This window comes from Ruditapes philippinarum, unplaced genomic scaffold (genome assembly GCF_026571515.1).
Source record: "Ruditapes philippinarum isolate M1 unplaced genomic scaffold, ASM2657151v2 ctg1236_1_1_1_1, whole genome shotgun sequence".
NCBI lineage: Eukaryota > Metazoa > Mollusca > Bivalvia > Venerida > Veneridae > Ruditapes > Ruditapes philippinarum.
The window spans coordinates 294,398-322,369 of NW_026862350.1; the positions used below are offsets into that span (position 1 = coordinate 294,398).

A 27,972-nucleotide genomic window follows, 5' to 3' on the forward strand; every position below is an offset into this window, starting at 1 on the left:
TTGTTAAAATTGAAAGTAGACCAGCCACGTTCTAAATTAATTCAATTTTGTATGATTAATTAAAAAATTGTATGTATAACAATGGCAAATTGGACCAACAAAGTGGGATATGAATTGCCGTGAATGTTTGTAATTGTACTTTTTCAGCATCCCTATATACGCCTATAACGACAAACGGTTGCCATATAAATGCCGCTCTGGCATTGCCTGCAAGAATTAATTATTTAAGTCATATCAATATTAATTGACACGCATCATATAGGGTGAAAAAGAGCAGCAAATTGAGATCGCTATGATAGAAATGAGACCCCAGGGATACTTTATATTTCATAAGAGGATGTGACATAATAAATTCAACGTTCAGAATGCAATGACCCCGTTATGCTCGCTTCCTTTCAGCTTGAATAAGTAAGCAGTCACAGCATCAATCAGGACCCGGTTGTTTAAAACATAGGTTAGTGATAACCAACGGATACAATCATTATCCACTGGCTAGAATTTGTCTGTTGGATAAATTCTGTTGTTCAAAAGTTATCTAACGGATAAAGTGCATTATTCAGTGGTTAACTTTAACCAGTCCTATGACCACCGGATAATGCCCTTATCCAGTGGTTAGTCATCATCATGAAAATAGTAAAAATCATTACAACATGTTTAAAACCAGATTTTTCTTACAAATATATGTTTATTTTTTTTCTTAACTAAAACATTCCATATGAAATGCATAGGATTAAATTGAAACATTTAGAACCCAATTTCAATCTCATTTGTTGTTGTTGTAGTAGTTCAGAATATTCAGTAAAACAGTCATAACGTTCTTATTTTTTTTTAATAAAACATACAAGTGTCAGAGCTCATTTTCTTAGTTAGAACATAACCCATCTAATAGAAGTAATTTCAATTCAAAATTAGAAAAAGTTGTTTTTCAATTCTTTTCTTATGTGTGTCTAAGGGAAAAATAGATCCACCGATACTTTAAGGCCTTTGATAAACTTTTTGTTTAATTCCAAAAACATGAAAGCACAAAACATGCAAAATTAATTCTTTGGGAGCTTCCTGATTTTTGTAAATTTATCATTCATCAATCAATCGGCCATTTTGTTTCCAGAATCACTAACCTGCCCAGTTGCATTGTGGTACTTAACCAGTGGATAAATACGCAATCCACTGGTTAGGTAGCCAGGGTACTTTCCAACTGTCAAACAATGAATTTTTATCCACTGGATAGCTGGGCGCTGAGTACATTGAGTTATTGGGTACATTCTTTAAACCATATCATATGTTACATTTGCCAATGTTCCATGCTTTGATTTGAGAACAATCCAATGATTTCAAAATCTAATCAGATGTTATCTAATGGGATTTAATATGATCCTAACATTTGAATGTTCATACATACTAAAAAATCCTGCATACAGGCCTAGGCTGAACATGAATTCATCCAATCCGCCTGCTATTTGCCTAACATAAGGAGCACAACCGTGACTATTTGCATTACACTACAATTAAAAGCAGTTTGACAGATGATTTAATAAAACATTTATTTATTTAAAGGCGTTTGCTACAGTAATATGTAAACATATAAGGATGATTAAAGTTGATGAAAATATATATTTTTTTAGATTATGCATGGTCTTAGAATAAGATAAGATAAGATATTTTAAACGAAAATATTAGGGGTCATTGGGTTCGTTTATCTGCCTTTCAATTAAAATATATTTACAATTTCATGTCATTCTCGTGCAGATATCTTATACATAAGTTTGCTTAACATTTCTTTTACAATTTGGTTTGCGTTTTTAATTTTATCTTTGGTCGCAAAAATATCACGAACATCCGTTCAACATTTTAAAATTCAAGGACAGATAACTCTAAATAGAGAGTTTTTTTATTATATATAAAATCATACAAACGTTAAAATGTTTACATCCATTACTTCTTTAAAAACCTATTGATAAGGCAATTCAGTGTTTATTTGTTACCTATACCTGTTATGAATATATACTTTAAAAGATATGACAAGAAAATTACTAAGATTATTCATGTATTTGTGACCATCTTTGTTACTAAGCACGATAATAGTTTCATAATGTTAAAACATAACTAGATTAGTTACTTCTTCAACTAAGAATTCAAATGCAAAAATCTAACACAAATTTCGGCGATCTTTCTTGTCTAGTAGTGACATTTCTGTTTTATTCAGACTTTAACGAGAATGTGTTCTACATATATATACTACAAAGAAGAGGCTGCTTCATGTGAATCGTCTGACCCTTTTCTTTCATGGCTTTTCTTTGAGAAGACGAGCTTTTCACACACTTCAAACGTCACAACACCCATCGCCATTATATTCTTCAGGAGGAAAATGGAAATACCTTGAGATAGACCATGCCACGTGATCATTCGTGTAATAAACAGAGGTAAGTTTATAAGGTAAGCTATAGCAAATTTATGTAACAATTCCAATTTAAATGGTAGTTTCTTTATGCCGAACTTTGTTTTCGCGAGCGTGAACAACGGAACTGTGGGTAACAGGAAGTTGATGCAACAAACAGCAATAATGGCGTCGTCAAGACCTGGCGGGTATGTGTCACGAATGTCTTTGTCAAACAAGTTTTCTAAATTGTCAACACCATCGAGAATATCGAATACAACAGTCGATGTGAGGGTTATAATGATGTCTTTCCGGTGACCATGTTGTATATCATTTAATGTAGGTAAATATGTTATAAACACAATTCCTGTCAGAGCTATAGTTGTTTTCAATGTGTTCGGTCCGAAGAAAAAAGCTTCGTCTAAATCTGTGGAAAATGTACTAAATATGACAATGATCTTAATGTCCATAATAACTGTATAGACAAGCCAAGCTATGTATGTCAACGGTAAGTGTTGAAGATCAGAAAATGAAAGACCCTGAGAATGTTTTTCTATATTCATGTTTCTCGAGGCCATCATAAAAGAAAGAGCAAATAGTGCTATGACAACAGCATCTGCGCCGTAGATCGCTGCCCACGTATTGGAGAGGTTGCTCATCAGATACCAGTTCATGCAAACTGCCTGAAGAATCAGAAGAAAAACACACATCGTTCTTGTAGGCCAATGATGCAAACATCGCTTCGCTTGACTTGCCATCCTTGGATATACAGATGAACACTTTAAAATACTGTAAATGTCCGATGTTTTAGTCACTACATGAACACTGAGTATCACTAATCAAATGAACACGAATGTTAATAATTGTAGAATCTTTATAATGTTGTATTTCTTAGAAAAACGAGTTAATGTGATGCCTTGCGGATTATGTTTTTTCCAGTCGACAACAGAACATCAGCTGCCACATTTGAATTATTGTGAGTATCCTATGTGATCTGAAAATATAAAATACTGATTGTATTTTTGTTATTCCACAACAGTATGGCTTGAGATGAGAGACGGATACTGATCAATGTTATCATTCCTCGTCATCATTTCACCCATTACTAGTGTATCTGGAGCAGTTAACATGCAATACTGTGAATTCACTTAATTTCGTGGCTATGAGATTTTGTGGTTTTATCACAAAGAACATTTTCGTGGGCACTTAAATTTGTGGATTGTTTATTTTTCCAAAAGTTAAACTGAAATAATGTGATGCAAAATAATCTTACAGCAGATAAAATGAAATTTCTTTGGCCCTTTGTTACCCAGGTTCCGATGCGCGCCCCGATTTGGAGATATGCTAGAGGGCTGATAAATAAAAATCCAAGATTTAAATTTCGAAAAACATTCTATGACAGTCAAGATGGAATATGACTTCACAGAATTTCTGACCAGTATATATATACATACAAGAAAATGAAGCAGATTTAATCATAAAGGAAGATATTGACACATTTAAAAAGCGAAAGGAAATAAAACAATCACATAGTCAATAGATATGTGATAGCAGATCTGATAGTTATTACCTAATGGCCTAAAATCTCTTGATCATATAAAAAGTATTATCACCTAGAACAATAAACATCCCTTCATATTTACCTTTAAGCAGGATATATTAATTTTGCGTTTTAATCTGTAGTTTTAATTTAAGCTTGACACATTTAATGTGAAATGTAACACTAGTTGAAGTGAAAATAATCAAATACACAATAAAATGAATAAGAAAAATAAACTTAAGTAAGAAAGAGAAGTTAATATTAAATAGATAAATTATACATTAAAGTATATGTGCATTAATTGTTTAAGACTTACAATACAAACAAATCCAAGATAAATTTAGATTATAACACCTTAAAGTCGTGGATTGACCTATCCACGAAAATTAGTGCCCCACAAATAATAATGATTTTGCAGTAACAGATATCAGTAGTGATTATCTGGTATAAAACATTACGTTTAATACCCCCAACAGACTAGAATGTGCTCTTTCATTATACAACAGCATTCGATTAATGATAACAATGAAAACAGCCCATCAAAATTAATGCGATATTGCTCTACCGGTAATACATGTTTACCCATGAGATACAAGCGAGGGTAGTGTGATATAACACATGGCTTGACATATCAAAATGCCAACTATTTAAGTGTAAGTTTAAATGCAATATATATATTTCTCTCTAAAAGTAAGTTACATCTAGATTGAAAATTGCCTTGAACAAAACAATCAACATTTTATGTGGGGAACAGAATTGCAAACTATTGCAACGAACACTACAATAATAAGTTGTTCTGGTGCGCTCAGTTTGTATTCTAACGTTCATGTAATTTTGGAGAAATTTATCATTGACCCTGCATTTGCCGGTAATTTTGAAGTTTTGTACAACGACCATTTTGTTTCAATAAAACTTTCAACTATCAATACATATCCTATGAAATATATTTGTTACGGGTTTAAGCCATATAAAAGAAACAACAAAAAAAAAACAACAACAACAAAAAATCCCCCAAAACAACAACAACAACAACAACAACAACGAATATTACGAATATTACAACATATATCAAAGAATGCTTAAAGAAAGCCTTTCTATTTCATTTCATGCCACATAAATACGACACAAGTTCAATACGCTAACATTTTATACTGTGAAAACAATATATTTCAAAAACTATTGCAGCAAAGTTAATTATAACTTAATTTAATAACCTGCTTGAACCCTATACCCACTGTTCCCTCCTGCCGACATACCTTTGCCATCAGTATATAACCAGGCCAGCCTTTTAAACCCGTGTAGTCAAACAAGGCTCCATACTGTTGGTAGCTTTAATTTGACATTGAAGTCTTTTTGAATGAAAAACTGATAGGCCCAACCCTGCCCATCCCGTATATGTGGGGTACTACGCCAAGTCAGGAAATAAATCGCTGAATTCTTGGATTTAACCTGTCTCTCTCCTGTCAGTCCTCAGGATTATACACACTAGTCCAATATTATTCATATTTCAATAAATTTCATATTAATGTTCTCTTATACACTTAGTTTAAGTGTTATGAGTCGACACCAAAAATAAAACTGCGCAGCATTGCTCGGTGCATCATAGTCATATCTATAAAACAAACATTTAAACATCAAAAAGCTTTTTCTTCTAACCCCAACAACACCTACTTAAGTCCATTAAACATGTTTAAGGAAAAGTACATATTAATGATCCAAATTCCGCTGTGCTGAATAATCAGTGAAACTCGCGCAGTAAAGTGAGAAGCTAGGACACCGGCTAGTACCCCTTAAATATTAATATGAATAAAAATGTTTAAAACATACAAAAATATCATCAAAATATCACAAATTAAGAAATACATACAGCTTCGGACTTATATGGGCCATCCAGGGACACATACCGTACATCATGATATAATTATTTGTGTAATCAGGGTCTTTAAAATTCTATTTGAAAGACCCTGGTAGAACCAGATCAGCTCAAGTCGAAAAAAAAACTTTGATTTTGGAGGAGGTAGGTTGTATACATGTAGATGGATCTTTGGCGGTTAACTAGTTTCAGACCTGGCTACGCGCTATGCACCTGTTGAATAGCTATCAATAGTTTTGTATGAATTTTGAAAACAAAAATTATCAAATAAATGTTTGAAAGAAATATTTCTTTTAGCTTATTTAACATGTCAACATTTAACTTAAAACTTTTTCATAATTATACGTTTTATGAACAAATTAACACTTTTTATTTTTAGAAAGCAAACACAAAAAAATGAAAGAAGTTTTATAATTACCGTGATTTTTACAATTCCATCATATAGCAATCCCTTATAATATTCTTTCACATAGAAAGCTCCCGAATGTACATAATCATGCATGCATGTTGCAATAATTCCTACAATAACATATAACAATCTTTACATGTGCGCACTTAAGAATAATATGTGTAAGACGTTAATTCATATTTCATATTAGCTGTGAAAAATGCTGTTAAACTATAACTATAACTATAACGAGTATATAAATGAATACACTGTCCGCATGTACACTAACATTTGGTGTGTATACATTCAACTAAAAATGTGGGTTAACCAATAAAAAAATATGGGTTTATCAAACATTGGCTATTTTTCTTAATGTGTACTATATTGACGTTTATGCTTGTTACACACGCTGTCTAGTAAGTCGCTCATTAACGCTACGGTTTATAACCTCGTGCTATTAACGCGTGCAATACTATGATGAGTAATCTACCTAAACTATCCACTTCACGAAACAAACAAATATAAATTACAAAACACACTTACCTTCCAATATTGAAATAACAGTATCGTAGCTCTATCAACAGATTAACCAGTATCATAATCGCTATAATGCATGGAGGTTTTCATAGCTGCAATAATTAGAGCGTGCAAAATGTATGTATACACATTATCATCAAGATCTAAGAGTTAAAAAGCCTTGAGCAAATACAAGTTGATGTCGTGTCGAAAGAGCCTTTTGTGGCAACACAAATATTCATATGGAATACATCTGTTTTTAATCGATCGAGTTGTTATCAAAAAATGAGCATTCTATTTTACTTGTATTGATATTAAATATAAGCTATTATTAATACAAATCCAAGTTAGAAAAAAGACCTTGATTGGATTTAAAAATTGTTATATCACGTAGCTTTCACAGTGAAAATAGGCTACATTGTTCAAAAGCCACTGATTTAAATCCATGTTACGTCTTTAACCTTTAACCTAGTGGCTTGTCCACCTAGTTTTATGCATATTTGTGAAATTTTCGGTAAAGTTAATACTCAAAATTAAAGCGTTGTTTTTACTAATCCCACAAACAATTTTATCTTATAACATGATTATCGTTATATGTTATTTCACTAAAGAAACGGTTGATTTAAGATACAGTTTTGTACATATAAATATATCTTTAATGTAAAATTTGCTTTCGTCGATGAAGAAAACCACCGTTCCTTTTGCGCTTCCACGGCGCTTCTGTTGCGTTGTAGGAGCGCCGTAAAAGCGCAGTGGAAGCGTAAAGAACGCAGATTGTCTACGTTCGGACTGCGCTTCTACTCGCAAATAAAACGCCGTGGAAGCTCTGTAGTTGTAGCATCGCCATGATCGCCGTAAGGACGCCGTGAAGTCTCCATGTCATCACAAACATCGCATTTTTATTGCGATCTCGCTTTGTTGAATTTTATAACGCCGTGCAAACGCAATGAAAACGCATTCTTGTGTGACAGGGCCTTAACGAATTAACTTCTATTAGATTTAAAGGGGGTTTACCCGTTACGGCACTAAGGCTTTCATTCTAGATATTTTGTGATCATTTTAATCACAATATAAACAGTGCTTTTATAATTATACATTGTTTAGCTTTATATACTTGAGGTAAAGTTATTGAAATCATAATAAAATGTGCCTTTTGGAATTAAAGTCATAAATGTATGACTGTTTACCAACCTAAACGAATTACAGAATTATCTTTGTTTTATAACGAAGACTCATAATAAGGATTTAGTTTGTTGCAATGTACAATGTTACATACGTATACGACGCGATAAATATTTTCTTAAAAGAGATCTGTTAAAAAAGTTTAGCCGTTATGTAATAGATTCTATATCTTAAATTTCATTTCAACACTTTTCAATATGACAATTGTATTTAACAAAAAATACCTGCAAATTTTAAATCCTTTTATAAATGCGTTTAGCACCTGTCTGCGAAATATTCATAATGCCTAAGAAGAAATAAAAACACATAGCGCATTAAACTATCTCGATTTGTTGCATCTGCAAACCAGTTGATGTGAGTTTGTTAATCAATAGTAATCTATTAATTGAATTGAAATGTAATTACAAAGCAACCTTGGATAAAGTAAAGTTTATCATTAACTGTTCGTTATAGGTAGGGTGAGGCCGGTGTGTGTGTGTCGGGTAGGGGGGGGGGACTATAATGTTTAAATCCCGGATTGTGGCGCATACCTTACATTAATATTTGCAAGACGAGTGACATATACTCATTTTGTCACTCTTAAGCTGAATTTGAAATCTATTCAAAATATTGACTGTTATAATGGTGACTGACCTATAATTTATAATGGAAAATGTTAGAAATATAATTTTTTTTTTAAAGACTGCCCCACTACTGAAAAAAAAGAAGAGAAAACAACAAAAAACAAAACAAAACAAAAACAATAACAACAACAACAATATTGAGCGCTACTGATAAATGTAAGGGTAATTTAAAGAAAAATCCGTAGATCACGTAGATTATTGATCATTTTTGCATAGTAAAATATAATTTCGAACACAATTATGGCAAAATGTAGAGTAATTTTGACTTTTACCTGTGTACTCATCATTTACGCTTGGATGAAAATAGTGCGGGATTAGTTTACACTATATTTTCCGAATACGGCCAATTAACAGCCGGACCAGTGTCTCCCGCATAATTGGTTTCATGTACAACACATGATTTAAATATATGTAACATATATATAACGTTTATATATGAATATTTTTTAACTTTACCAATCAGGACCAAGTTCCAAACATTTTGTTAAGAATACGTCGATTCATTTAGTTGCATTTCCCATGGTTCTATGAAACTTGGATTGTTGGTGGCTGCGTTTCGTAAATTTTGCTTCACCTTGTTGACATTTGCTTCCATATTCTGAAATGCTATTAATATTTTTTGATAACTTTTTCTCAGCATTTTGACAAGTATTGTTTTTGTACTCTTTAGGTACAGTAAAATGTATCTTTCAAGTTTTCCTGGTGTTTAGCTGCCTTGAAGGCACTAATCCATACTATAGCTATCATAACTGTTTGCAAAACCATCACGTTAATAAAGTATTAATCAATATGGAGAAATCGTTTGAAAATCATTTACAATAACAAAGTAATGAATTATGTTAACATTAAATTACTTTAAATTGCGAAACATTGATTTTACTTCACTGTAATAGTTTTGCACCTGCTGTCATTAAAATACAATTGTTAAAATATTGAATTCTGCTTAAGCCGATGCTAGGGGACTTGGACGGTAGTCTGCACTTGACAGTGCCATCCATGAACAGGCTTAATCAAACCGAGCTTGCAACATTTTCAATTTTGCTGTTTTTAACTTTCTTTAAGGATTCTTTTTTTTCTATCTTTTTTTTTACAGATAATTCAACAAAAAAGTTGTTTAAGTTGCAAATATTGAAAATACTCTTAATAGATATACTAGTTTGGATAGAGATTATTGAAACATCCTTCTAATTGAAAAATCCTTCTTATTGTCAGGTACATACATTTGGACGGACAATTCTACTCAATCAAGAATATATTATTAGTTGTTTTAGTCATAAGAAAATTCAATACGTGGTTTGCTTACAACTCAGATATTATGTCTTTTTAATTGTAAATTTGAATGATTAGTCAAGCATTTTGTTTCCCGTTCCTTTTGAACCAATTATTGTGGTCATGTGACATAGTGTTCACTCTTGCACAAGTCTTGTTACTGAGCAGTTTAAAGTTTACGTTCTAAATTTTACTTTATTAATAATTTTAACTATTATAGTGTTTCTTGGAAATTTAAGGTTGAGGTTGGTTGGTTTTATTTTGTACTAGACTCATTTTGTAGTCACAAATGAGCGATGCCTTATTTGAATTAATTCAGTATTTGACTTAATATCAGAGACATAGATAACAGAGATAGGCAACTTCCTAACCAGTTAAAATATCACGCGTTCCTGCTAAACTTAAAACTTGTAGCAAGTAAAACTTATTAACAAGATATCAAAATCAGGAAAATAATACATTTTCTGAAAGCTTATGTATTTGTCTATGTCTGCAGGTAAAAATATTTACAGTTCCCATTTAAAGAAATGATACATCAATTTTTAAGGAGAACTACCTATTAATTTTTGTTACAAAACTATTCATTTGACGAAAAAACTGGCTCAGTGGGTATGTTCTGCTATGTTTTTCTAAGTGAAAGTCATGGAAAGTTACCAATATTTTAACATGCAATAATAGATAAAAGATTTACCTTTCAAATGGTATATAAAATTAAAGGATCAAATGTACATCCATTAAGTTTTATTTGCTACAAAATGCCTAATTGTTCACATTTGATAGGTATGAGTGATATTTCAATGTAGTATATAGGAGCTGCTTATCTCTGTTATCTATGTCTCTGAAAATATGTATATTGGACATGTACATTGTTATCAAGATAGCAGCTTATACTAGTATTTCTAATTATGTAGTAATTGGTACAATCACTATTTACTATCTTATATTATCATCTGTTTACAGTTATAGAGCACGACTGCTAGTGTCTAGTAAATTCTGAATCAACCAATGGAGACAAATGAACATTAGATTCAATGTCAGTGATCAAATGTCTCTAAGAAACTTCGCTTAGCTCGAGGATCAAACCAGCAGTGCCTGTATTACAAAAAAGTTAATGCTGTCGTTAATGAGCTAAGCGGGCTGACGTATCCTTCCATAACAAGGTCCTTTTTGAAGGAATTAGTGTATTTCTCATTATTGATCTCTTTTTAGATAAAACATTTTCATAACACATTATTCTCTATTTTATATTTGTATCATAGTTTGGGACCTTTCTGTTGAAAATGTGTCGAAGTTAAATCGTATACATGTACATGCACAGTGCGTTAACTGGAGAGCAGGTATTCGTAACCCGCACTCTAGAGCATGCTCATTGATTGGTTCATTTTTGCTGGGGTTTACTTATTGTGACAGCCGAAAAAGGGAAAACGATATAAGTATCATATTCAGATGCTCGCTCATTGGTTACTTTATTTTCTGGGGTTTCATATTGTGACAACAGGAAACGTGTTTTTATGTTTGACTATGATACAAAAGAGAAAGAACATCAAAACATTCGGCAATCTGATAAATACTCGGCAAGGGGCAGGACGTGAAGTGGTTGCACACTTGGTTCAAGCGAGCGAATTGGTTGCAAACTTGACAAAATGGCGAACACGGCGTGATTTTTTGAAGCGGGTGAACGAATTTTTGCCAGGCAAGTGGGTTTCTTTGTTATTTTGAAGTTCATTAGTATGTCTATTCCATAATGCAATATATATACCACACTCGGTTAAAGGTTTCAGCATTCTAGATTCTGTTTTGACGAAGTTATTGAAGATATAAACTAATCATGTAGATATTTTGAAATTTGACATGTGACTTTTTTGGTCGGTTTTTCTCCTAATTTATTCGAATTTGTAAGTTTTGAACTGCATTTAACAATAACAAAATATGTTTCTGTCAATGCTGTACAAATGGTTTAGTTCGCAAGTCCGAAGATAGCGTTCAATACACAAAAATATCTTGTTCAGGCACATTTTGGTTGCAGACTTATACATCAAGCATTTTCGGTTGCAAACTTTTGTGTCAATAATGTGGCATGCATATTTTCAGCGAGGAATAACCTATCATTTTTTTAAAAATAATTAGCAATATTAAGGCAATTATACCCGTTCATCTAATAAGAGATATACAGTGTATATACAAATTGTGCATGCCTGAAGATATATCCTCACACAGGGTCTTTCAAATAGATATATAACACAATATGCTAAATTGAAGTTCAGTTGTGTTTATCTTCATCATTTTTCACCTCGATATACTTCTGTCTTAGGACTTTTTTATATCTTGGCATGACTAACTGTAAAGGAAAAGAAGAAAAAGCTATATTAACATTGACACAATGGCATTATTCACATGTTTCTTTAAATTGTTCCTTATTATTGACCAATCGAAATATCTTCCAAATTCCCTAACTCGAACAATGACTTAAAGTAGTTTTGTCACGTATCAGTTAATGTAAATAACCAATCATATATCATTTATATCATGATCTGATAATCAAAATCATCTTTAGAAGACCAATTGACATATGATGTTCATCAAATCCGAAATATTGTGACCAAGCATGTCATTTTAACTTTTGGTTTGTAAAAATATTTAAAGTACATTTACATAATTTATGTCTTAAGGAACTGCTGATCTTTACATACGAAACAAACAAATTAACATTTCTTGTGGTTTTGATAAACTTTGGAAATTTTGCCGAGTAACATCGTATGTGTGCACATGTCCTTATGTTTATGATGAAAATAATTCACTTACATACAAAAGTACTCTCACATACGTTTGTTTTGTATGTAGTTTTCATTTGCATTTTACATATGGTGACATATTTTAGAATTGAAGTATCAATAAATATTTTTCTATATGCTATTATTTTGTTTTCAGGCTTTTACTGATGATTATAGTATTGAACTGAGAACCATGTACTTTGAAACATAAAGTGCATAATTGTTGTAAAAGAAGAAAGTATAAATAACATTTATAACAAAATCAAGTAACAGAACATAAATGTCAATAATTGCCATTGAAAATAGGTCTTCTACACTCCTCTACGGATTTCAATAGAATAAGAATAAGTTTGCAACCAAAAATGCTTGAAGTATAAGTCTGCAACCAAAATGTGCCTGAACAAGATATTTTTGTGTATTGAACGCTATCTTCGGACTTGCGAACTAAACCATTTGTACAGCATTGACAGAAACATATTTTGTTATTGTAAAATGCAGTTCAAAACTCACAAATTCGAATAAATTAGGAGAAAAACCGACCAAAAAAGTCACATGTCAAATTTCAAAATATCTATATATTCAGTTTGAATCTTCAATAACTTCGTCAAAACAGAATCTAGGATGCTGAAACCTTTAACCGAGTGTGGCATATATATTGCATTATGGAATAGACATACTAATGAACTTCAAAATAACAAAGAAACCCACTTGCCTGGCGAAAATTCGTTCACTCGTTTCAAAAAATTACGCCGTATTCGCCATTTTGTCAAGTTTGCAACCAATTCGCTCGCTTGAACCAAGTGTGCAACCACTTCACGTCCTGCCCCTTGCTCGGGGGCCATGCCCCCTCGTACAAATCAGATAGCCTCGTGATTCTTTGCTTTTTGTATTACATAAATTTCACGTTATAAAATGCATTTAAGATATACGATGTATCATTTAAATGCATAAAGGAAATGTAGTTCACAGTCAATATAAAATTGGCACTAATAATCCATCGCAGTTTACCTTGTTCATGCTCACAGCAGATATGTCTATGTAAAATGTATTACTGGGTTAATAATTGAATAAATAGAATCAAATTGTACAAATAAAATACGAATCAAGTGGCATCACATCGATAGAATTATCCTAATTATAATAAATTTCACGACGATGATAGAGCCTCGAATTACATTCCAAGTTCGAAATCCTAAAGAACTTGCTCAATGTCTCAGTTGTTCCTTTTTACTTGTTGTTTTCATATTTTTATTTTGTTTCATTTCAAAAAGAGAATTGTAAATTTGCTTAATTTTGAATTGAATATATCTTACGTTTGCCAAGTTTTCAAATAGACATGTAAATACAACAAACTTAGCCTGGTCTTAGAATATAACATTTTAAGCGTTTAATAACTGAGTGTCGCCAATCTGTTTTTGTATATTGCTCAGTTGTGCTAAATTTTACAAGACTACAATTCTTCGAAAATGCAATAAATGTTTAACATATTGAAGACCCCGTCACGTTTAGAAAATGTTAGATGTAATATCATAAATCACCCGGATGCATTTATTATTTATATAAGCGGCACTGGGCCGTAATATCACAAATCACCAGGATGCATTTGTTATTTCTATAAGCGGCGCTTGGCCGTAATATCATAAATCACCAGGATGCATTTGTTATTTCTGTCAGCGGCAGTGGGCCGTAATATCATAAATCACCAGGATGCATTTGTTATTTCTATAAGCGGCGATTGGCCGTAATATCATAAATCACCAAGATGCATTTGTTATTTCTGTCAGCGGCAGTGGGCCGTAATATCATAAATCACCAGGATGCATTTGTTATTTCTATAAGCAGCACTGGGCGTAATATCATAAATCACCAGGATGCATTTGTTATTTCTGTCAGCGGCAGTGGGCCGTAATATCATAAATCACCAGGATGCATTTGTTATTTCTGTCAGCGGCAGTGGGCCGTAATATCATAAATCACCAGGATGCATTTGTTATTATTTCTATAAGCAGCACTGGGCGTAATATCATAAATCACCAAGATGCATTTGTTTTTTTCTATAAGCGGCGCTTGGCCGTAATATCATAAATCACCAAGATGCATTTGTTATTTCTATAAGCAGCACTGGGCGTAATATCATAAATCACCAAGATGCATTTGTAATTTCTGTCAGCGGCAGTGGGCCGTAATATCATAAATCACCAGGATGCATTTGTTATTTCTATAAGCAGCACTGGGCGTAATATCATAAATCACCAAGATGCATTTGTTATTTCTATAAGCGGCGCTTGGCCGTAATATCATAAATCACCAAGATGCATTTGTTATTTCTATAAGCAGCACTGGGCGTAATATCATAAATCAACATGATGCATTTGTTATTTCTGTCAGCGGCAGTGGGCCGTAATATCATAAATCACCAGGATGCATTTGTTATTTCTATAAGCAGCACTGGGCATAATATCATAAATCACCAGGATGCATTTGTTATTTCTGTCAGCGGCAGTGGGTCGTTATATCATAAATCACCAGGATGCATTTGTTATTTCTATAAGCAGCACTGGGCGTAATATCATAAATCACCAGGATGCATTTGTTATTATTTCTATAAGCAGCACTGGGCGTAATATCATAAATCACCAAGATGCATTTGTTATTTCTGTCAGCGGCAGTGGGCCGTAATATCATAAATCACCAGGATGCATTTGTTATTTCTATTAGCAGCACTAGGCCGTAATATCATTAATCACCAGGATGCATTTGTTATTTCTGTCAGCGGCACTGGACCGTAATATCATAAATCACCAGAATGCATTTGTTATTTCTATAAGCGGCACTGGACCGTAATATCATAAATCATCAGGATGCATTTGCGGCACGGGGCCGTAATATCACAAATCACCGGATGCATTTGTAATTTCTAAAAGCGGCACTGGGCCGTAACATCATAAATCACTAAGATACATTTGTTAATTATATAAGCGGCAGTGGGCCGTAATTTCATAAATCACCAGGATGCATTTGTTATTTCTGTCAGCGGTAGTGGGACGTAATATCATAAATCACCAGGATGCATTTGTTATTTCTATAAGCAGCACTAGGCCGTAATATCATTAATCACCAGGATGCATTTGTTATTTCTGTCAGCGGCACTGGGCCGTAATATCATAAATCACCAGAATGCATTTGTTATTTCTATAAGCGGCACTGGGCCGTAATATCATAAATCACCAGGTTGCATTTGTTATTTCCATAAGCGGCACTGGGCCGTAATATCACAAATCACCTGGAAGCATTTGTTATTTCTATAAGCGGTACAGGGCCGTAATATCACACATCACCAGGATGCATTTGTTATTTATATAAGCGGCAATGGGCCGTAATATCACAAATCACCTGGATGCATTTGTTATTTCTATAAGCAGCACTGGGCGTAATATCATAAATCACCAGGATGCATTTGTTATTTCTGTCAGCGGCAGTGGGCCGTAATATCATAAATCACCAGGATGCATTTGTTATTTCTATAAGCAGCACTGGGCGTAATATCATAAATCACCAGGATGCATTTGTTATTTCTGTCAGCGGCACTGGGCCGTAATATCATAAATCACCAGAACGCATTTGTTATTTCTATAAGCGGCACTGGGCCGTAATATCATAAATCACCAGGTTGCATTTGTTATTTCCATAAGCGGCACTGGGCCGTAATATCACAAATCACCTGGAAGCATTTGTTATTTCTATAAGCGGTACAGGGCCGTAATATCACACATCACCAGGATGCATTTGTTATTTCTATAAGCGGCAATGGGCCGTAATATCACAAATCACCTGGATGCATTTGTTATTTCTATAAGCGGCACGGGGCCGTAATATCATAAATCACCAGGATGCATTTGTTTTATTTATATAAACAGCACTGGGCCGTACTATTTATCATAAATCACCAGGATGCATTTGTTATTTCTATAAGCAGCACTGGGCCGTAATATCATAAATCACCAGGATGCATTTGTTTTTTCTATAAGCGGTACTGGGTCGTAATATCATAAATCACCAGGTTGCTTTTGTTATTTCTATAAGCAGCACTGGGCCGTTATACCATCAATTACCAGGATGCATATATTATTTCCATAAGCGGCACTGGGCCGTAATATCATAAATCACAAGGATGCATTTGTTATTTCCATAAGCGGCACTGGGCGTTATATCACAAACCACCTGGAAGCATTTGTTATTTCTATAAGCGGTACTGGGCCGTAATATCACACATCACCATGATGCATTTGTTATTTCCATAAGCGGCAATGGGCCGTAATATCACAAATCACCTGGATGCATTTGCTATTTCTATAAGCGGCACTGGACCTTAATATCATAAATCACCAGGATGCATTTATTATTTCTACAAGCGGCACTGGACCGTAATATCATAAATCACCAGGATGCATTTGCTATTTCTATAAGCAGCACTGGGCCGTAATATCACACATCACCAGGATGCATTTGTTATTTCTATAAGCGGTACTGGGCCGTAATATCACAAATCACCAGGATGCATTTATTATTTCTATAAGCGGCACTGGGCCGTTATGTCATAAATCACCAGGATGCATTTGTTACTTCTATAAGCGGCACTGGGCAGTAACATCTTAAATCGCCAGGATCTATAAGCGGCACTGGACTGTAAGATAATAAATCACCAGAATGCGTATGTAATTTCTCTAACGTAAATTAAATCAAAGCACAGAAGGCCCTGAATTAATTTGGGTCTCAGAATGTAAGAAAGGTGAAGGTTGTGAGATTATAAACCAATTTGTTTTTGTAAAGTGCCACCAATGCTTTCCAGCGTTTTTATTTTAGTAAATGGGCTATAAGACTAATTGTTACACTGATATTCAATTTAATGTTTTTTTGAATTAAACAATTTGAAAAAAAATGAGTTGTCTTAACTTGGATTTGAACTCCAGACCTCTCGCGCAAACCCCTCGGCCACGGTGAAGTTATATGTTAACGGCCTGCAGAAAACCATATTATTCTAAATTAGGGTTTGTAACGACGCTAACTGTTGTTTAACACTGATGTAAATAATCATGGAGCTTACTATAAGCATGTATATTTATAAAGAATAAAACAATGTTAGAAATCTTCGACCATTCGGGAACTATTTGGCTTGAAAATTAATGCGCCTGTCATTTGACTATCTTTACGCAATGATCTCCCCTGAATTTTTCGGCGTAAGTGTACATATAAAGGGAAGTAACCGATTCAAAAAAGCTGACTACTTTCGGCATTTGCAATTAACAGCATCAGAGTCTGAAATTTCGCTTCCATTATTTGTTTGGTCTGACGACCCAAACAAATAAAAATCACTAGGGTGTTTATGAATTGTTGTTACGTTACATAAGATCACATTACTTAGCATAGTTTTTTTCCTGATTATTATTATGTAAGGTCCATCCTACATCCTAATGGGAACAAATAAACAAAATAGAGAAAATTGAATCTTAAAAGAAATTATAAAAAGGCAAATACGAAAAAAGGTTAATGGCCGGTTTGATTGAGCCTGTTCATGTATTAACTGTACGATTATTTGGTTTGCGTAGGCCTGTGTTTGGTGAATGACCCTCTCCATTTTTGATCTGGACATGGAACTGGAAACAAGACTTTGCAAATGCGGGATAAGAACACTTTAATTAGAAAATGGAAGAAAACAAACAGCTTGTGTGGCTTCAAGACGTAACTAAATAACATGTAACTTAATCATTAATGACTTTTTTATACCAATTTACTTAGTGAACTCGTTTAATTGCTTAAGCTTACTGGGATATCGATTCTCAGATTCAGTTTGCTATTGTACAAATATTACATAAATATAAACAGTAACATGCCAACAAAAATATAATTGAATACATGTATATGTATTTTATACAAGTTTTATTGATAAGGACATCTTATTCCAATAGACACATGCTTGAGAAACGACATATTTTTACCCAAGGTTTTTCAAGTCTAAAGATTTTAACGGTCAAAGTGTCAGAGGTATATACATTTGATACATGCAAATTGCTGCAATCTTACATAAAAGTGAAACATTATATCTATTCTTTTTACGCTATGATACAGGGTGATATGATTAATATTGAAGGTGAGCGTTTTTATGTATTTGTTTGTTTCAGGAATGGATGATCAAGTTATATTACATGTACTAATTATAAATATAAATAGTTATGTATACACCGTAGTATTAGTGGGTGCTAAAAATTAATATACATTTAAAATAAATAATAACATTAGTTTAAGAGCACTTGATTTTACACATAATAGTCATATAGTCATTTTAGAAATATATAACTGAAATGACACACGCAACACATTATCAGCATAAATATTTGTATAATGTTGTTTGCTGCTAAAACTTTATAAACATACATATATATTTAAAATGATAGTTATTAGGAAGGCAGCTGTAAAAAGTTGCCCTGTACTTCACTTCAGTGTTGTAAGATTTTTCTGGTCCTGCGGGATAATTAATTCCAGCACTTTATAATGTTGAAAATTGAGTACCGCTCTTGCCTGTGCTAGGGGACGCGAGGGATATATCCCTCAAGTACATACCGATGCAACATTTAAACAACATAATGCTGAAAAAAAAATCAAATTACAATGTATTAGATGTACAAATCGTAGCATGTATTGAGAGTGTAATTGTTATAATAGTACAATATTATAATAATGTTTCTCTCTGATCACGTCTATTTTGGCATTTATAAAGGAGCTATAAATATAAGTTTTGTTTCAGAAGTAACGTAGGATTTGTAAAAGGTATTTATTGCACGTTTAGTATACAGTACTCATCATTTAAACAGTGTCATCTATATAAAGGCATATAACAAATCTGAAAATGGTATTTCACACTTTAATGACAATAGCAGTTATCAAGTGCCGTGTGGCAGCTGTAAAATATTGTCCCGTTTACCGAACTTCAGTGTTCTTATATTATGCTGGCCCTTCCTGATCACTGATCGGGCACTTTTAAGTATTGAGAATTGAGTACCGCTCAAACCGGTGCTAAGGGGCGCGAGGGATGTTGCACCTTCTCATTATTTCTTATGTACAGACACAATCAAACCGAGTCTGTATTTTTCATGTTACTTAGTTATGATTAATGCTTCAGAAGGATCACTCTCCGTAGTGTCTATTGTAAATTTAGTAAATCTTTCCTTTTAACAGTGTCATTTAAGGTATATCAGATCAGAAAAAGGAGAGGGAAAAATGTAATACAGTCGATTATGTGTAAAAGAAAAATGCTTCAAATATAACATTTAAATCAAATTAAATTAAAATTAAAAAGTGATTAAAATGTAGAACTTTGTGTTAACCCTCATCCTACTGAATTTCTTAAAAATGTTTTTTTTTTTCATTTTCAGAACTATTATCAATTTCTCCTCCCTTAACGACTAGTCCCAGTTTTATCAACATATTTTTATTTTCAGATCACCAAGGAATTTTTAAGGATAACTACCTAAATATAACAATGGAGTTTCTTAAATCCACCGGTAACACGGTAATTACAGCGTCAATTGTTCTTGCCCTAGCGACATTTTTTTTTATAGAAACACAATATCAAAAGATCGACATTTGATTAGATAAATAATCACTTACTTTCATTCAACCAATAATACTCAGTGTTTGCATAAGTTTGAATACTAACATCGGGCCTTTACAGTTTGGCTGATTCAGAAGTTTTCGTTCTCATTCGTAATCCAGTATGGGAAATCAAGCGAAGCAATGTTTGCATCATTGGCCTACAAGAACGCTGTGTGTTTTTCTTCTGATACTTCAGGCAGTTTGCATGAGCTGGTATCTGATGAACCACCTCTCCAACACGTGGGCAGCTATCTACGGCGCAGATTCTGTTGTCATAGCACTGTTTGCTATTTCTTTTATGATAGCCTCGAGAAACATGAATATAGAAAAACATTCAGAAGGTCTCACATTTTCTGATGTTCAGCACTGACTGTTGACGTATATAGCTTGGTTTGTGTATACAGTTATTATGGATGTTAAGATCATTGTCATATTCAGTACATTTTCCACAGATTTGGACGAAGATTCTTTCTTCGGACCAAACACGTTAAGGACAACTATGGCTCTGACAGGAATTGTGTTTATAACATATCTACCTACATTAAATGATATACAACATGGGCACCGAAAAGAAATAATTATAACCCTCACTTCGACTGTTGTATTCGATATTCTCGATGGTGCCGACAATTTAGAAGACCTGTTCGAGAAAGACATTCGTGACACATACCCGCCAGGTCTTGACGACGCCATTATTGCTGTTTGTTGCATCAACTTCCTGTTACCCACAGTTCCTTTGTTCACGCTCGCGAAAACAAAGTTCGGCATACAGAAACTCCCGTTTAAATTCGAAATGTTGCACAAAATTGCTTTAGCTTACCTTATAAATTTACCATTGTTTATTACACGAATGATCACGTGGCATAGTGTATCTCAAGGTATTTCCATTTTCCTCCTCAAGAATATAATGGCGATGGGTGTTATTACTTTTGAAGTGTGTGAAAAGCTTATCTTCTCAAAGAAAAGCCATGAATAGAAAGGTTCGAATGACGTTACTCCTTTGCCGTAAAATATCTTTAAAATAGAAATTTTCAGACCAAATAAAAATTAAACCTCGAACATGACAAATGCTTTCCTGAATGTTCTTGTTTTGTGTTGTTTCTTAATAGCGAATTTATTATTCTGTTACTGTTGTAGGTATATGTTATCATACTGAAACTGTTAGTAGGTTTTATAAATCGGGAAATAAAAATAAAAATTTTGATTGATTTCGTTTTTCTTGATCAAAGTGTACAGTATATTGCTATCAAATTATTCGAATATTAAATGAATGTCAACTACGAAAGACAGCCCTTTTTGGTTAGAAATGCAAAATACAGATCAGTTCTTGAATAAAAAAAAATGAAAGAAAAGAAAGAGATTTAGTTCTCACAAGCTACATATTGAATCTGGAAGACATATGGGGGTATTGAAGGAAGTCCAAAGAAATACCAATATGTATGTCTGTAAATATAGAGGACGAATTTCACTTCATATTAGTATGTCCCCTTTTAAGCGATTTTCGGAGTATGCATATTTCAAGATATTTACTGTTAATCCCAGTATTTACGAATTTTTAATCCCAGTATTTACGAAATTTTTAATCCCAGTATTTACGAATTTTTAATCACAGTATTTACGAATTCTTACATTTGTTAAATGCAGCCAGGAAATTGGCTGTAAGAAAATTGGCAATATTTTGTATAAAAGCGTCTGAAAGTCGAGACAATACAGTATGTTAGCATATAAATATGTTATAAATAATGTAGCAATCTAATTTTTGGCATTTCTCAATTAATCGTATAAACTAAATCATGTTTTTGTTTCTATTTCTGTATATGGGAATACAACCGATTGGTTTTTATAATTTCATGGTTTATTGATGCATGCATTGTAATATACATGTATGTTACGATGATTGGTGTCGAGTCGAGTCCGAATTAAGGTTTATGGTGTGCTCTGTTATAAAATACTGGCTAACCTGGAGCTGTAAAGTATGTTAGAATAGTTTATGATTTATTGCACATATTATTGGATATAAGACCTACCAAAAATGTGTTAAAGTGTTAAAGTGTTACAGTCACTTGTTTTTAATGTTTTATGGCTGTCCGAAGGTGTAGGGAATGTTAATGTATTTATCAATGTAGTTAAACAAAGAGTAAATGATGTTTATGTCTAAAATTGGTTTTCCGAAATTAAATTATTCAAGTAGATTTTGTTCTTAAGGTTATTTGTGGATTCAAAATTTTAGAAGTATTTAAATTGAATTAGTACTGAATTTTTTTAATTTACACTGTCTCAGCTGCGAGTTCCATCACAAAGACATACAATAAAAAGGCATATACCGAAAAATACAGTTTAGAATCCATTTGTTTTAAAACCTTTTTTTATATATAATAAAAACTAAATGAGTTCAAAAATCATAAAGATATTCGTATCGATTTGCTTTGAGAAAAAGAAAAAAATCCCCAATGCATTGAAACTGACTTACGATATTAATCCGCTGGCTATCTGCTTTCAGTAAAAAAACGTTTTATATCCTCGGCTTTTTTAAAGTGAAGATTTAAAAAGCTTTGAAACAATTTGTGACGAAAAAACAGTTTTCCTTATTGCTGTTTTAGTTCTGCTCTAAGCCGATTCTTCATCGATGTTTTGTTTTGAAGCTGCATGCCTCCAGTTGATCCAGTATACGTCAAGAAAATTAACCTTTAGGAAAAATGTACTAAAATTTTAAGAAAAGTAAAGATTTGCACAATTCAAGAAATAATAATCATGTAATTTGCAATAAATGACTGATTTTATCGTATTTCTACTGCGTTCTTAACGATTTAAAGACTATTTTTTGCATATTCTGCCCTATGATTTAATTTTAATAATTTTAGTAGATTAAAGTGCCGTTTTTAATGTGTAAATTACGTTTTTTATTCACTTGACATAACTTTTACTTTTTAATACTTTTTAAAATTTTTTAAGGAAAATAAGCATGAATCTTGAGGCATGCTGCTTCAATTAATTCTACATCATTAACATCAGTAATTGACTTCAATATCAGTAACTTGGTATATACATTTGTACATGTTATAATACTCTTTTCGTCATATTTTATTTATCATCTATATAGAAATCGTGTGAAATTCCGTTAACTTCTGAGTAAAAAGAAAACAGAAGCAAATATATGAAATTGCAAACTGGATGATTTTCAAAGCTTATCGTTAAAGCCTTCTTTAATATGTAACTAAGTGCCACAAATTATTTTGCAGTATGATATGTGAAGAAAAAAAAATATACTCATATAACAAGACCAGAAAAACATTCTAAAAAATGAATTGCTATTTGTTGTATTCTCTTATATTGCTCATATCAAGTTTATCAAAATTCTTTTCTGTTCTTTTTCTTGCTTTTTGAATCGTTTTATATTTGTTTCTGGAAAACAGCACTCAAACTGCTGAAGTGATTAAATGAAAAGTCATTTTATAGGTGTAGTGGTTATTCACGATAAGAACAACAAAAAAAAAACAACAAACATTTGTGAACTGCCTCTTAACCTTACAGAGAGGGAATATAAAAATATAATAATGACAAATGCATTTTAAACCGGATAGTTTAAGAGCAGTTGTACCGTCATTACCAATTTTTGAATTCTTGTTTAAGAGGATGAAGTATCTTTGGAATGCTGCTAATTTCAGCAAGTGTCGGAATTAACATGACTTTCACGTGTATGGAATGTTTAACTGAAATAATATTAAGGCAGTTTAAAGGATAGTGTATTACACGATTTATGGTTCTAGAAAGCTTAAAGAGGTAGCTGTTTAGTGAGATTGTTTGTGTTTAGATTCAATAAAATAATATACAAATCACCTACCTTGGCTTTTTATCTATTTACGACGGATCTTAATATAAATCAATGATATTTGCGTACATTTCTTATGAACGACAGCACTAAGTGGTAAGTGTATTATCACTAAAGTTTTAATTGTGTTATTTTTATATATAATAGAGTGTTCAGGTCCAGTATTTATATAGGGTCTACAGTGTTGTAAGATCAAACATATCTTCCTTTCGCATACAATTTTTTGATATCTTGAACCAGATAAATTTTTTGCTAAAATATTTTTAATCTAATGAAAAGTCTGAAATTTTATTCCCTTTTGAATCAATTCTGAAGAATAACTACAACATTCTGGTAAAGAGATATAGTTGCCTGTAATTCTTTGCTCCAGGATCAGAATCTCCATGAATTACCTAAATTGATAGAATTATGTTCATATTTTTCTATGACCTTAGGCGTTAATAATCACTATTTCCCGAGTGCAATAGAATAGGAGAGTGCTTGATGTACTTAATTGATTAATTAAATCAACTTTTTAGAATGAGCATTCCTTTCTAAAAACTCTTATATGAGTAAGATCATCAATATTATAGCATAAGTTGCCATTCGTTGCTTTTACACATTTTAAGAACGCAACAAAACACATTTTAATACAAATTGGGAGCTAAAATATTTATTTTCATTTTTTTTCATGTTATCTCGATCACAACTTATATGTTAGCAATTTCATCTCTACTAATAGTAAACATTCTTATGCTATTTTTCAAAGCATAAAGAACACAAAGCAATATATGCTTTTCTATCTGATTAGATTTATCACAATTAAAGAATAAAATATTATGTTTTGGCTAAAACTTTTATCCTCCTTGTGTTTAATGAGCATATTTCATTGATACATGTTACGCGTCCCTGCATTGTTATACCCTTAAAACGGTTTTATGCGGATCTCTGTTAACCTGATATTTTAATCGCTGACAGATCTTAAATGATAAACGTATATTTTTTTTAAATTTCAAACTATCCATTTGTGCTGGTTCGCTATTTCAATAAACTTTGTACACATTTTGGTCTAATCTACATGATTAAAATATATAAACAGAAACACAGAATCGCTAAAGAATGCACAAAACGGCAATAATGAAAATGCTGCAGGCTCTGCTTGATTGTGCTTCTTCATGGACGGTAACGGTAATTGCAAACCAATGTCCACACCCCCTCGCAGAAGTGATAATGGCAATTTGTCGTTTAATTAAGAAACATCCGCAGTGTGTGTGTGTGTGTGTGTGTGTGTGTGTGTGTGTGTGTGTCAATGTTTGTTTTCCTTCGCCACCGGAAAAAATACCACATTTGAGACACTCCTTATAAATAAAACTAAGCATATAATACTTATTGTATTGTTGTCGTGTGCCGGGTCGCGTACCTCTTGTCATTTGGAATGTTCTGTTTTCATTTATTGTTTTATAATTCTTTATACTATAAAGAGAACATGCCCCCATATTTGTATTTTATAAATTTTTGTTCATTGATAAAAATGGCAAGCAGATATGATTTCCTTTTACGTTTTGAACAACCCACGTATTAAGGAAGGATCTGATGTTACATACATGTATATATATTATTACTATAGATAACTCCAATACTAAGACTATGAATTTTTTATATATACTAAGATTACTTCACTTATGTTGCCAAAATATTGAAAAGTGTAGGAAAGAAAACACACATTGCTGTGCCTAATTTAAGTGCAAATCTGTTATGATGAAAGCATGTGAGGAACGCCTTCTTATTTTCATCGTTGGATTTTTGAATACTTATTTTATTTAAATTGATTAGAATATACTTTTAAATAAAAAAAACGCATACACGCAAGTAACAGGAATAATTAAATAAAAATATACTATTTTTTCTTCTTCTGTTTCTACCTAAAATAGACAGAAATATAATAAGTCCAAAATGGAACTTGCTATTTAAATTGCAAGTCAAGTTTTCCAGCATTTATCAAAATATTGATTATTTATCGCCAACAATATTATTATTGTGTTGTTTTACCTACCGTGTACATAATCTCTGACAAACTGAACTGTGCTTTGAACATGTTTCAAAATGACAAATTATTCTCAGTCATTTCAAATCCTCAAAAAGATAAATCATTAAATTGTTCAGAGGCATAAGTGCGTGTGTAACTATAATGTTTTCTTAGGGTGGAAAAAATGTAGAACATTGATCCTAATACTTTTTATTTGATAAGGGGATATGAGTGAACTTTCTGAATCAATGATCCCGTATTTAACGCCTTCTATTCACATGACAAGGTTAACATCGCTATTTCTAGTCATGCAAAATGGAGTACATTATTATTTCCTCAAGATAATGATAAAATTAATCAACAAATATGTTCTTCCCTGGCAAATTGGTGTTAGGTAACACTTCTCTATGAAATTGCATTGTCCTGAGATATCAGAAAACAATAAGCTTATTTTTGGTTCAGAAATCTAATCATACCTTCATCACCAAAGCCAGATATATTGCACAAGAGCCATCAGCAAGAATAAATTCCTTCAGAATAAATATAAGAAACATAAATATCTCACCAATCTATACGAGAGTAATTCATACACGAAATAATTATATATGTCTAGTCAACCTAGGTATGACTTTAAATGAGGCGCTTAAATGTTCGATTTTGTTTGTTAATTCTCGGTCCCGGAATAAGCCAAATGACCGAGACCTACTGCACCCTTGCTGGTACGTTTCTGTATCTTCACCGCGAACGTCTATCTCTTATTGATCTGATTCATCAATCTTTTATTGTCGCTTATGGTTAAAGTGTACGGCAATTCTTCAAAGGTATTCGTACCCTATGCAAGACCACAACCTCCGAAGTTAGTGACGACAAGTCACCCAAAATTCACTGGTACAGGGAGACACAGGCAAAATAATGACAAATATAATAAAATGATCTTTTGTACTCAACTCACGCTAAAATGACATTTCTAAAAGTTTCTGCATGAATTTCTCTTTAAATTCTATATATTTTGGATTTGAAACATAAATATATCTATATATGTTGAACAAAATTTAGACGCCAATAGAATCACCGAATAGTTTTAAAACAAGTCAGGTGACTTTAACAAATCCTTGAAGTTACATTAACAGATACTGTAGATATTGTATGAATGAAACAAGTCAAAATCATTTATTTGACATGTTCTTAAACGTTTCAAGAGTTAACTGTGACAACTATTGTGAAATCCTAGCGCCACTTATTCTTTATATGGAGAAAAGTTTTGTTGCTTTGACTGTCTAATATATTCATTTGAGGGCATTTACAGAATTAAGAGTGAAAAAATTAGAATTAAGAAATGAAAATTTTGCCTGTGTCTCCCTTTAAGACGATCTGACCTTGACCTGTCGGGTATATTCTACGGGACAACCACGCCATGTAATTGTTTTGAAAAAATGGAAAAATTGAAGGAAAGATCATTTTACTGTGCAATATCTTAATGTGCTGGAATGACAGATAAAGCCTCTACACGTATGTTTGGTTGATGAATTACGTAAAATATAAAACATGTTAGTTACAAACGAAAACGATAAAAACTATTGCATTAAAACCTCGGCAATCCTAGTAATCTATTTAGCCGTTATATGCTAATTAGCGAGAGTAATAATATAACATTTCACGTGTCCATAGCCCTGTAAAATGAATAAAATTGTACTTGGGATTCTGATTAGGTTTTGGAAAACAATATGTTTTTCGTTTATTTTCTGTATATCCTCTGACGTTTTTCGACAATTGTCCACATCAAAGTACACGAAGCACGAAGAAATAGACGATTGGAGGTGCAAATGAGTAAACGTGGTATTCATGAGATGTACATGTTTTGCATTATATGTCCAGTAACAATAAACTTACGATAAAGAAAAAAAAACAAATACGTCTTAAGGTTTTAAATATGTCAGTTGTTATACTCACCT

General features: G+C 32.6%; 1 protein-coding gene and 1 pseudogene across 2 annotated transcripts; one reads left to right on the forward strand and one right to left on the reverse strand.

Moving 5' to 3' along the window:
* Window positions 1-1,481: 1,481 nt before the first annotated feature.
* On the reverse strand, window positions 1,482-6,819 carry LOC132718795 (uncharacterized). Of its 2 annotated transcripts, none has more exons than XM_060702528.1 (2): window positions 6,719-6,819; window positions 1,482-3,368 (listed from the first exon to the last, which is right to left on the reverse strand). In XM_060702528.1, the coding sequence occupies exon 2, from the start codon at window positions 3,130-3,132 to the stop codon at window positions 2,236-2,238; it is 897 nt and encodes a 298-aa protein (XP_060558511.1). In that variant the 5' UTR covers window positions 3,133-3,368; window positions 6,719-6,819; the 3' UTR covers window positions 1,482-2,235. The 2 variants fall into 2 exon arrangements, with proteins under 2 accessions (XP_060558511.1, XP_060558510.1); XM_060702527.1 differs by lacking the exon at window positions 6,719-6,819 and adding an exon at window positions 6,206-6,370.
* Window positions 6,820-20,595: 13,776 nt separating this feature from the next.
* Window positions 20,596-27,972, forward strand: part of LOC132718778 (uncharacterized) — a 34,005-nt pseudogene continuing 26,628 nt past the window's right edge.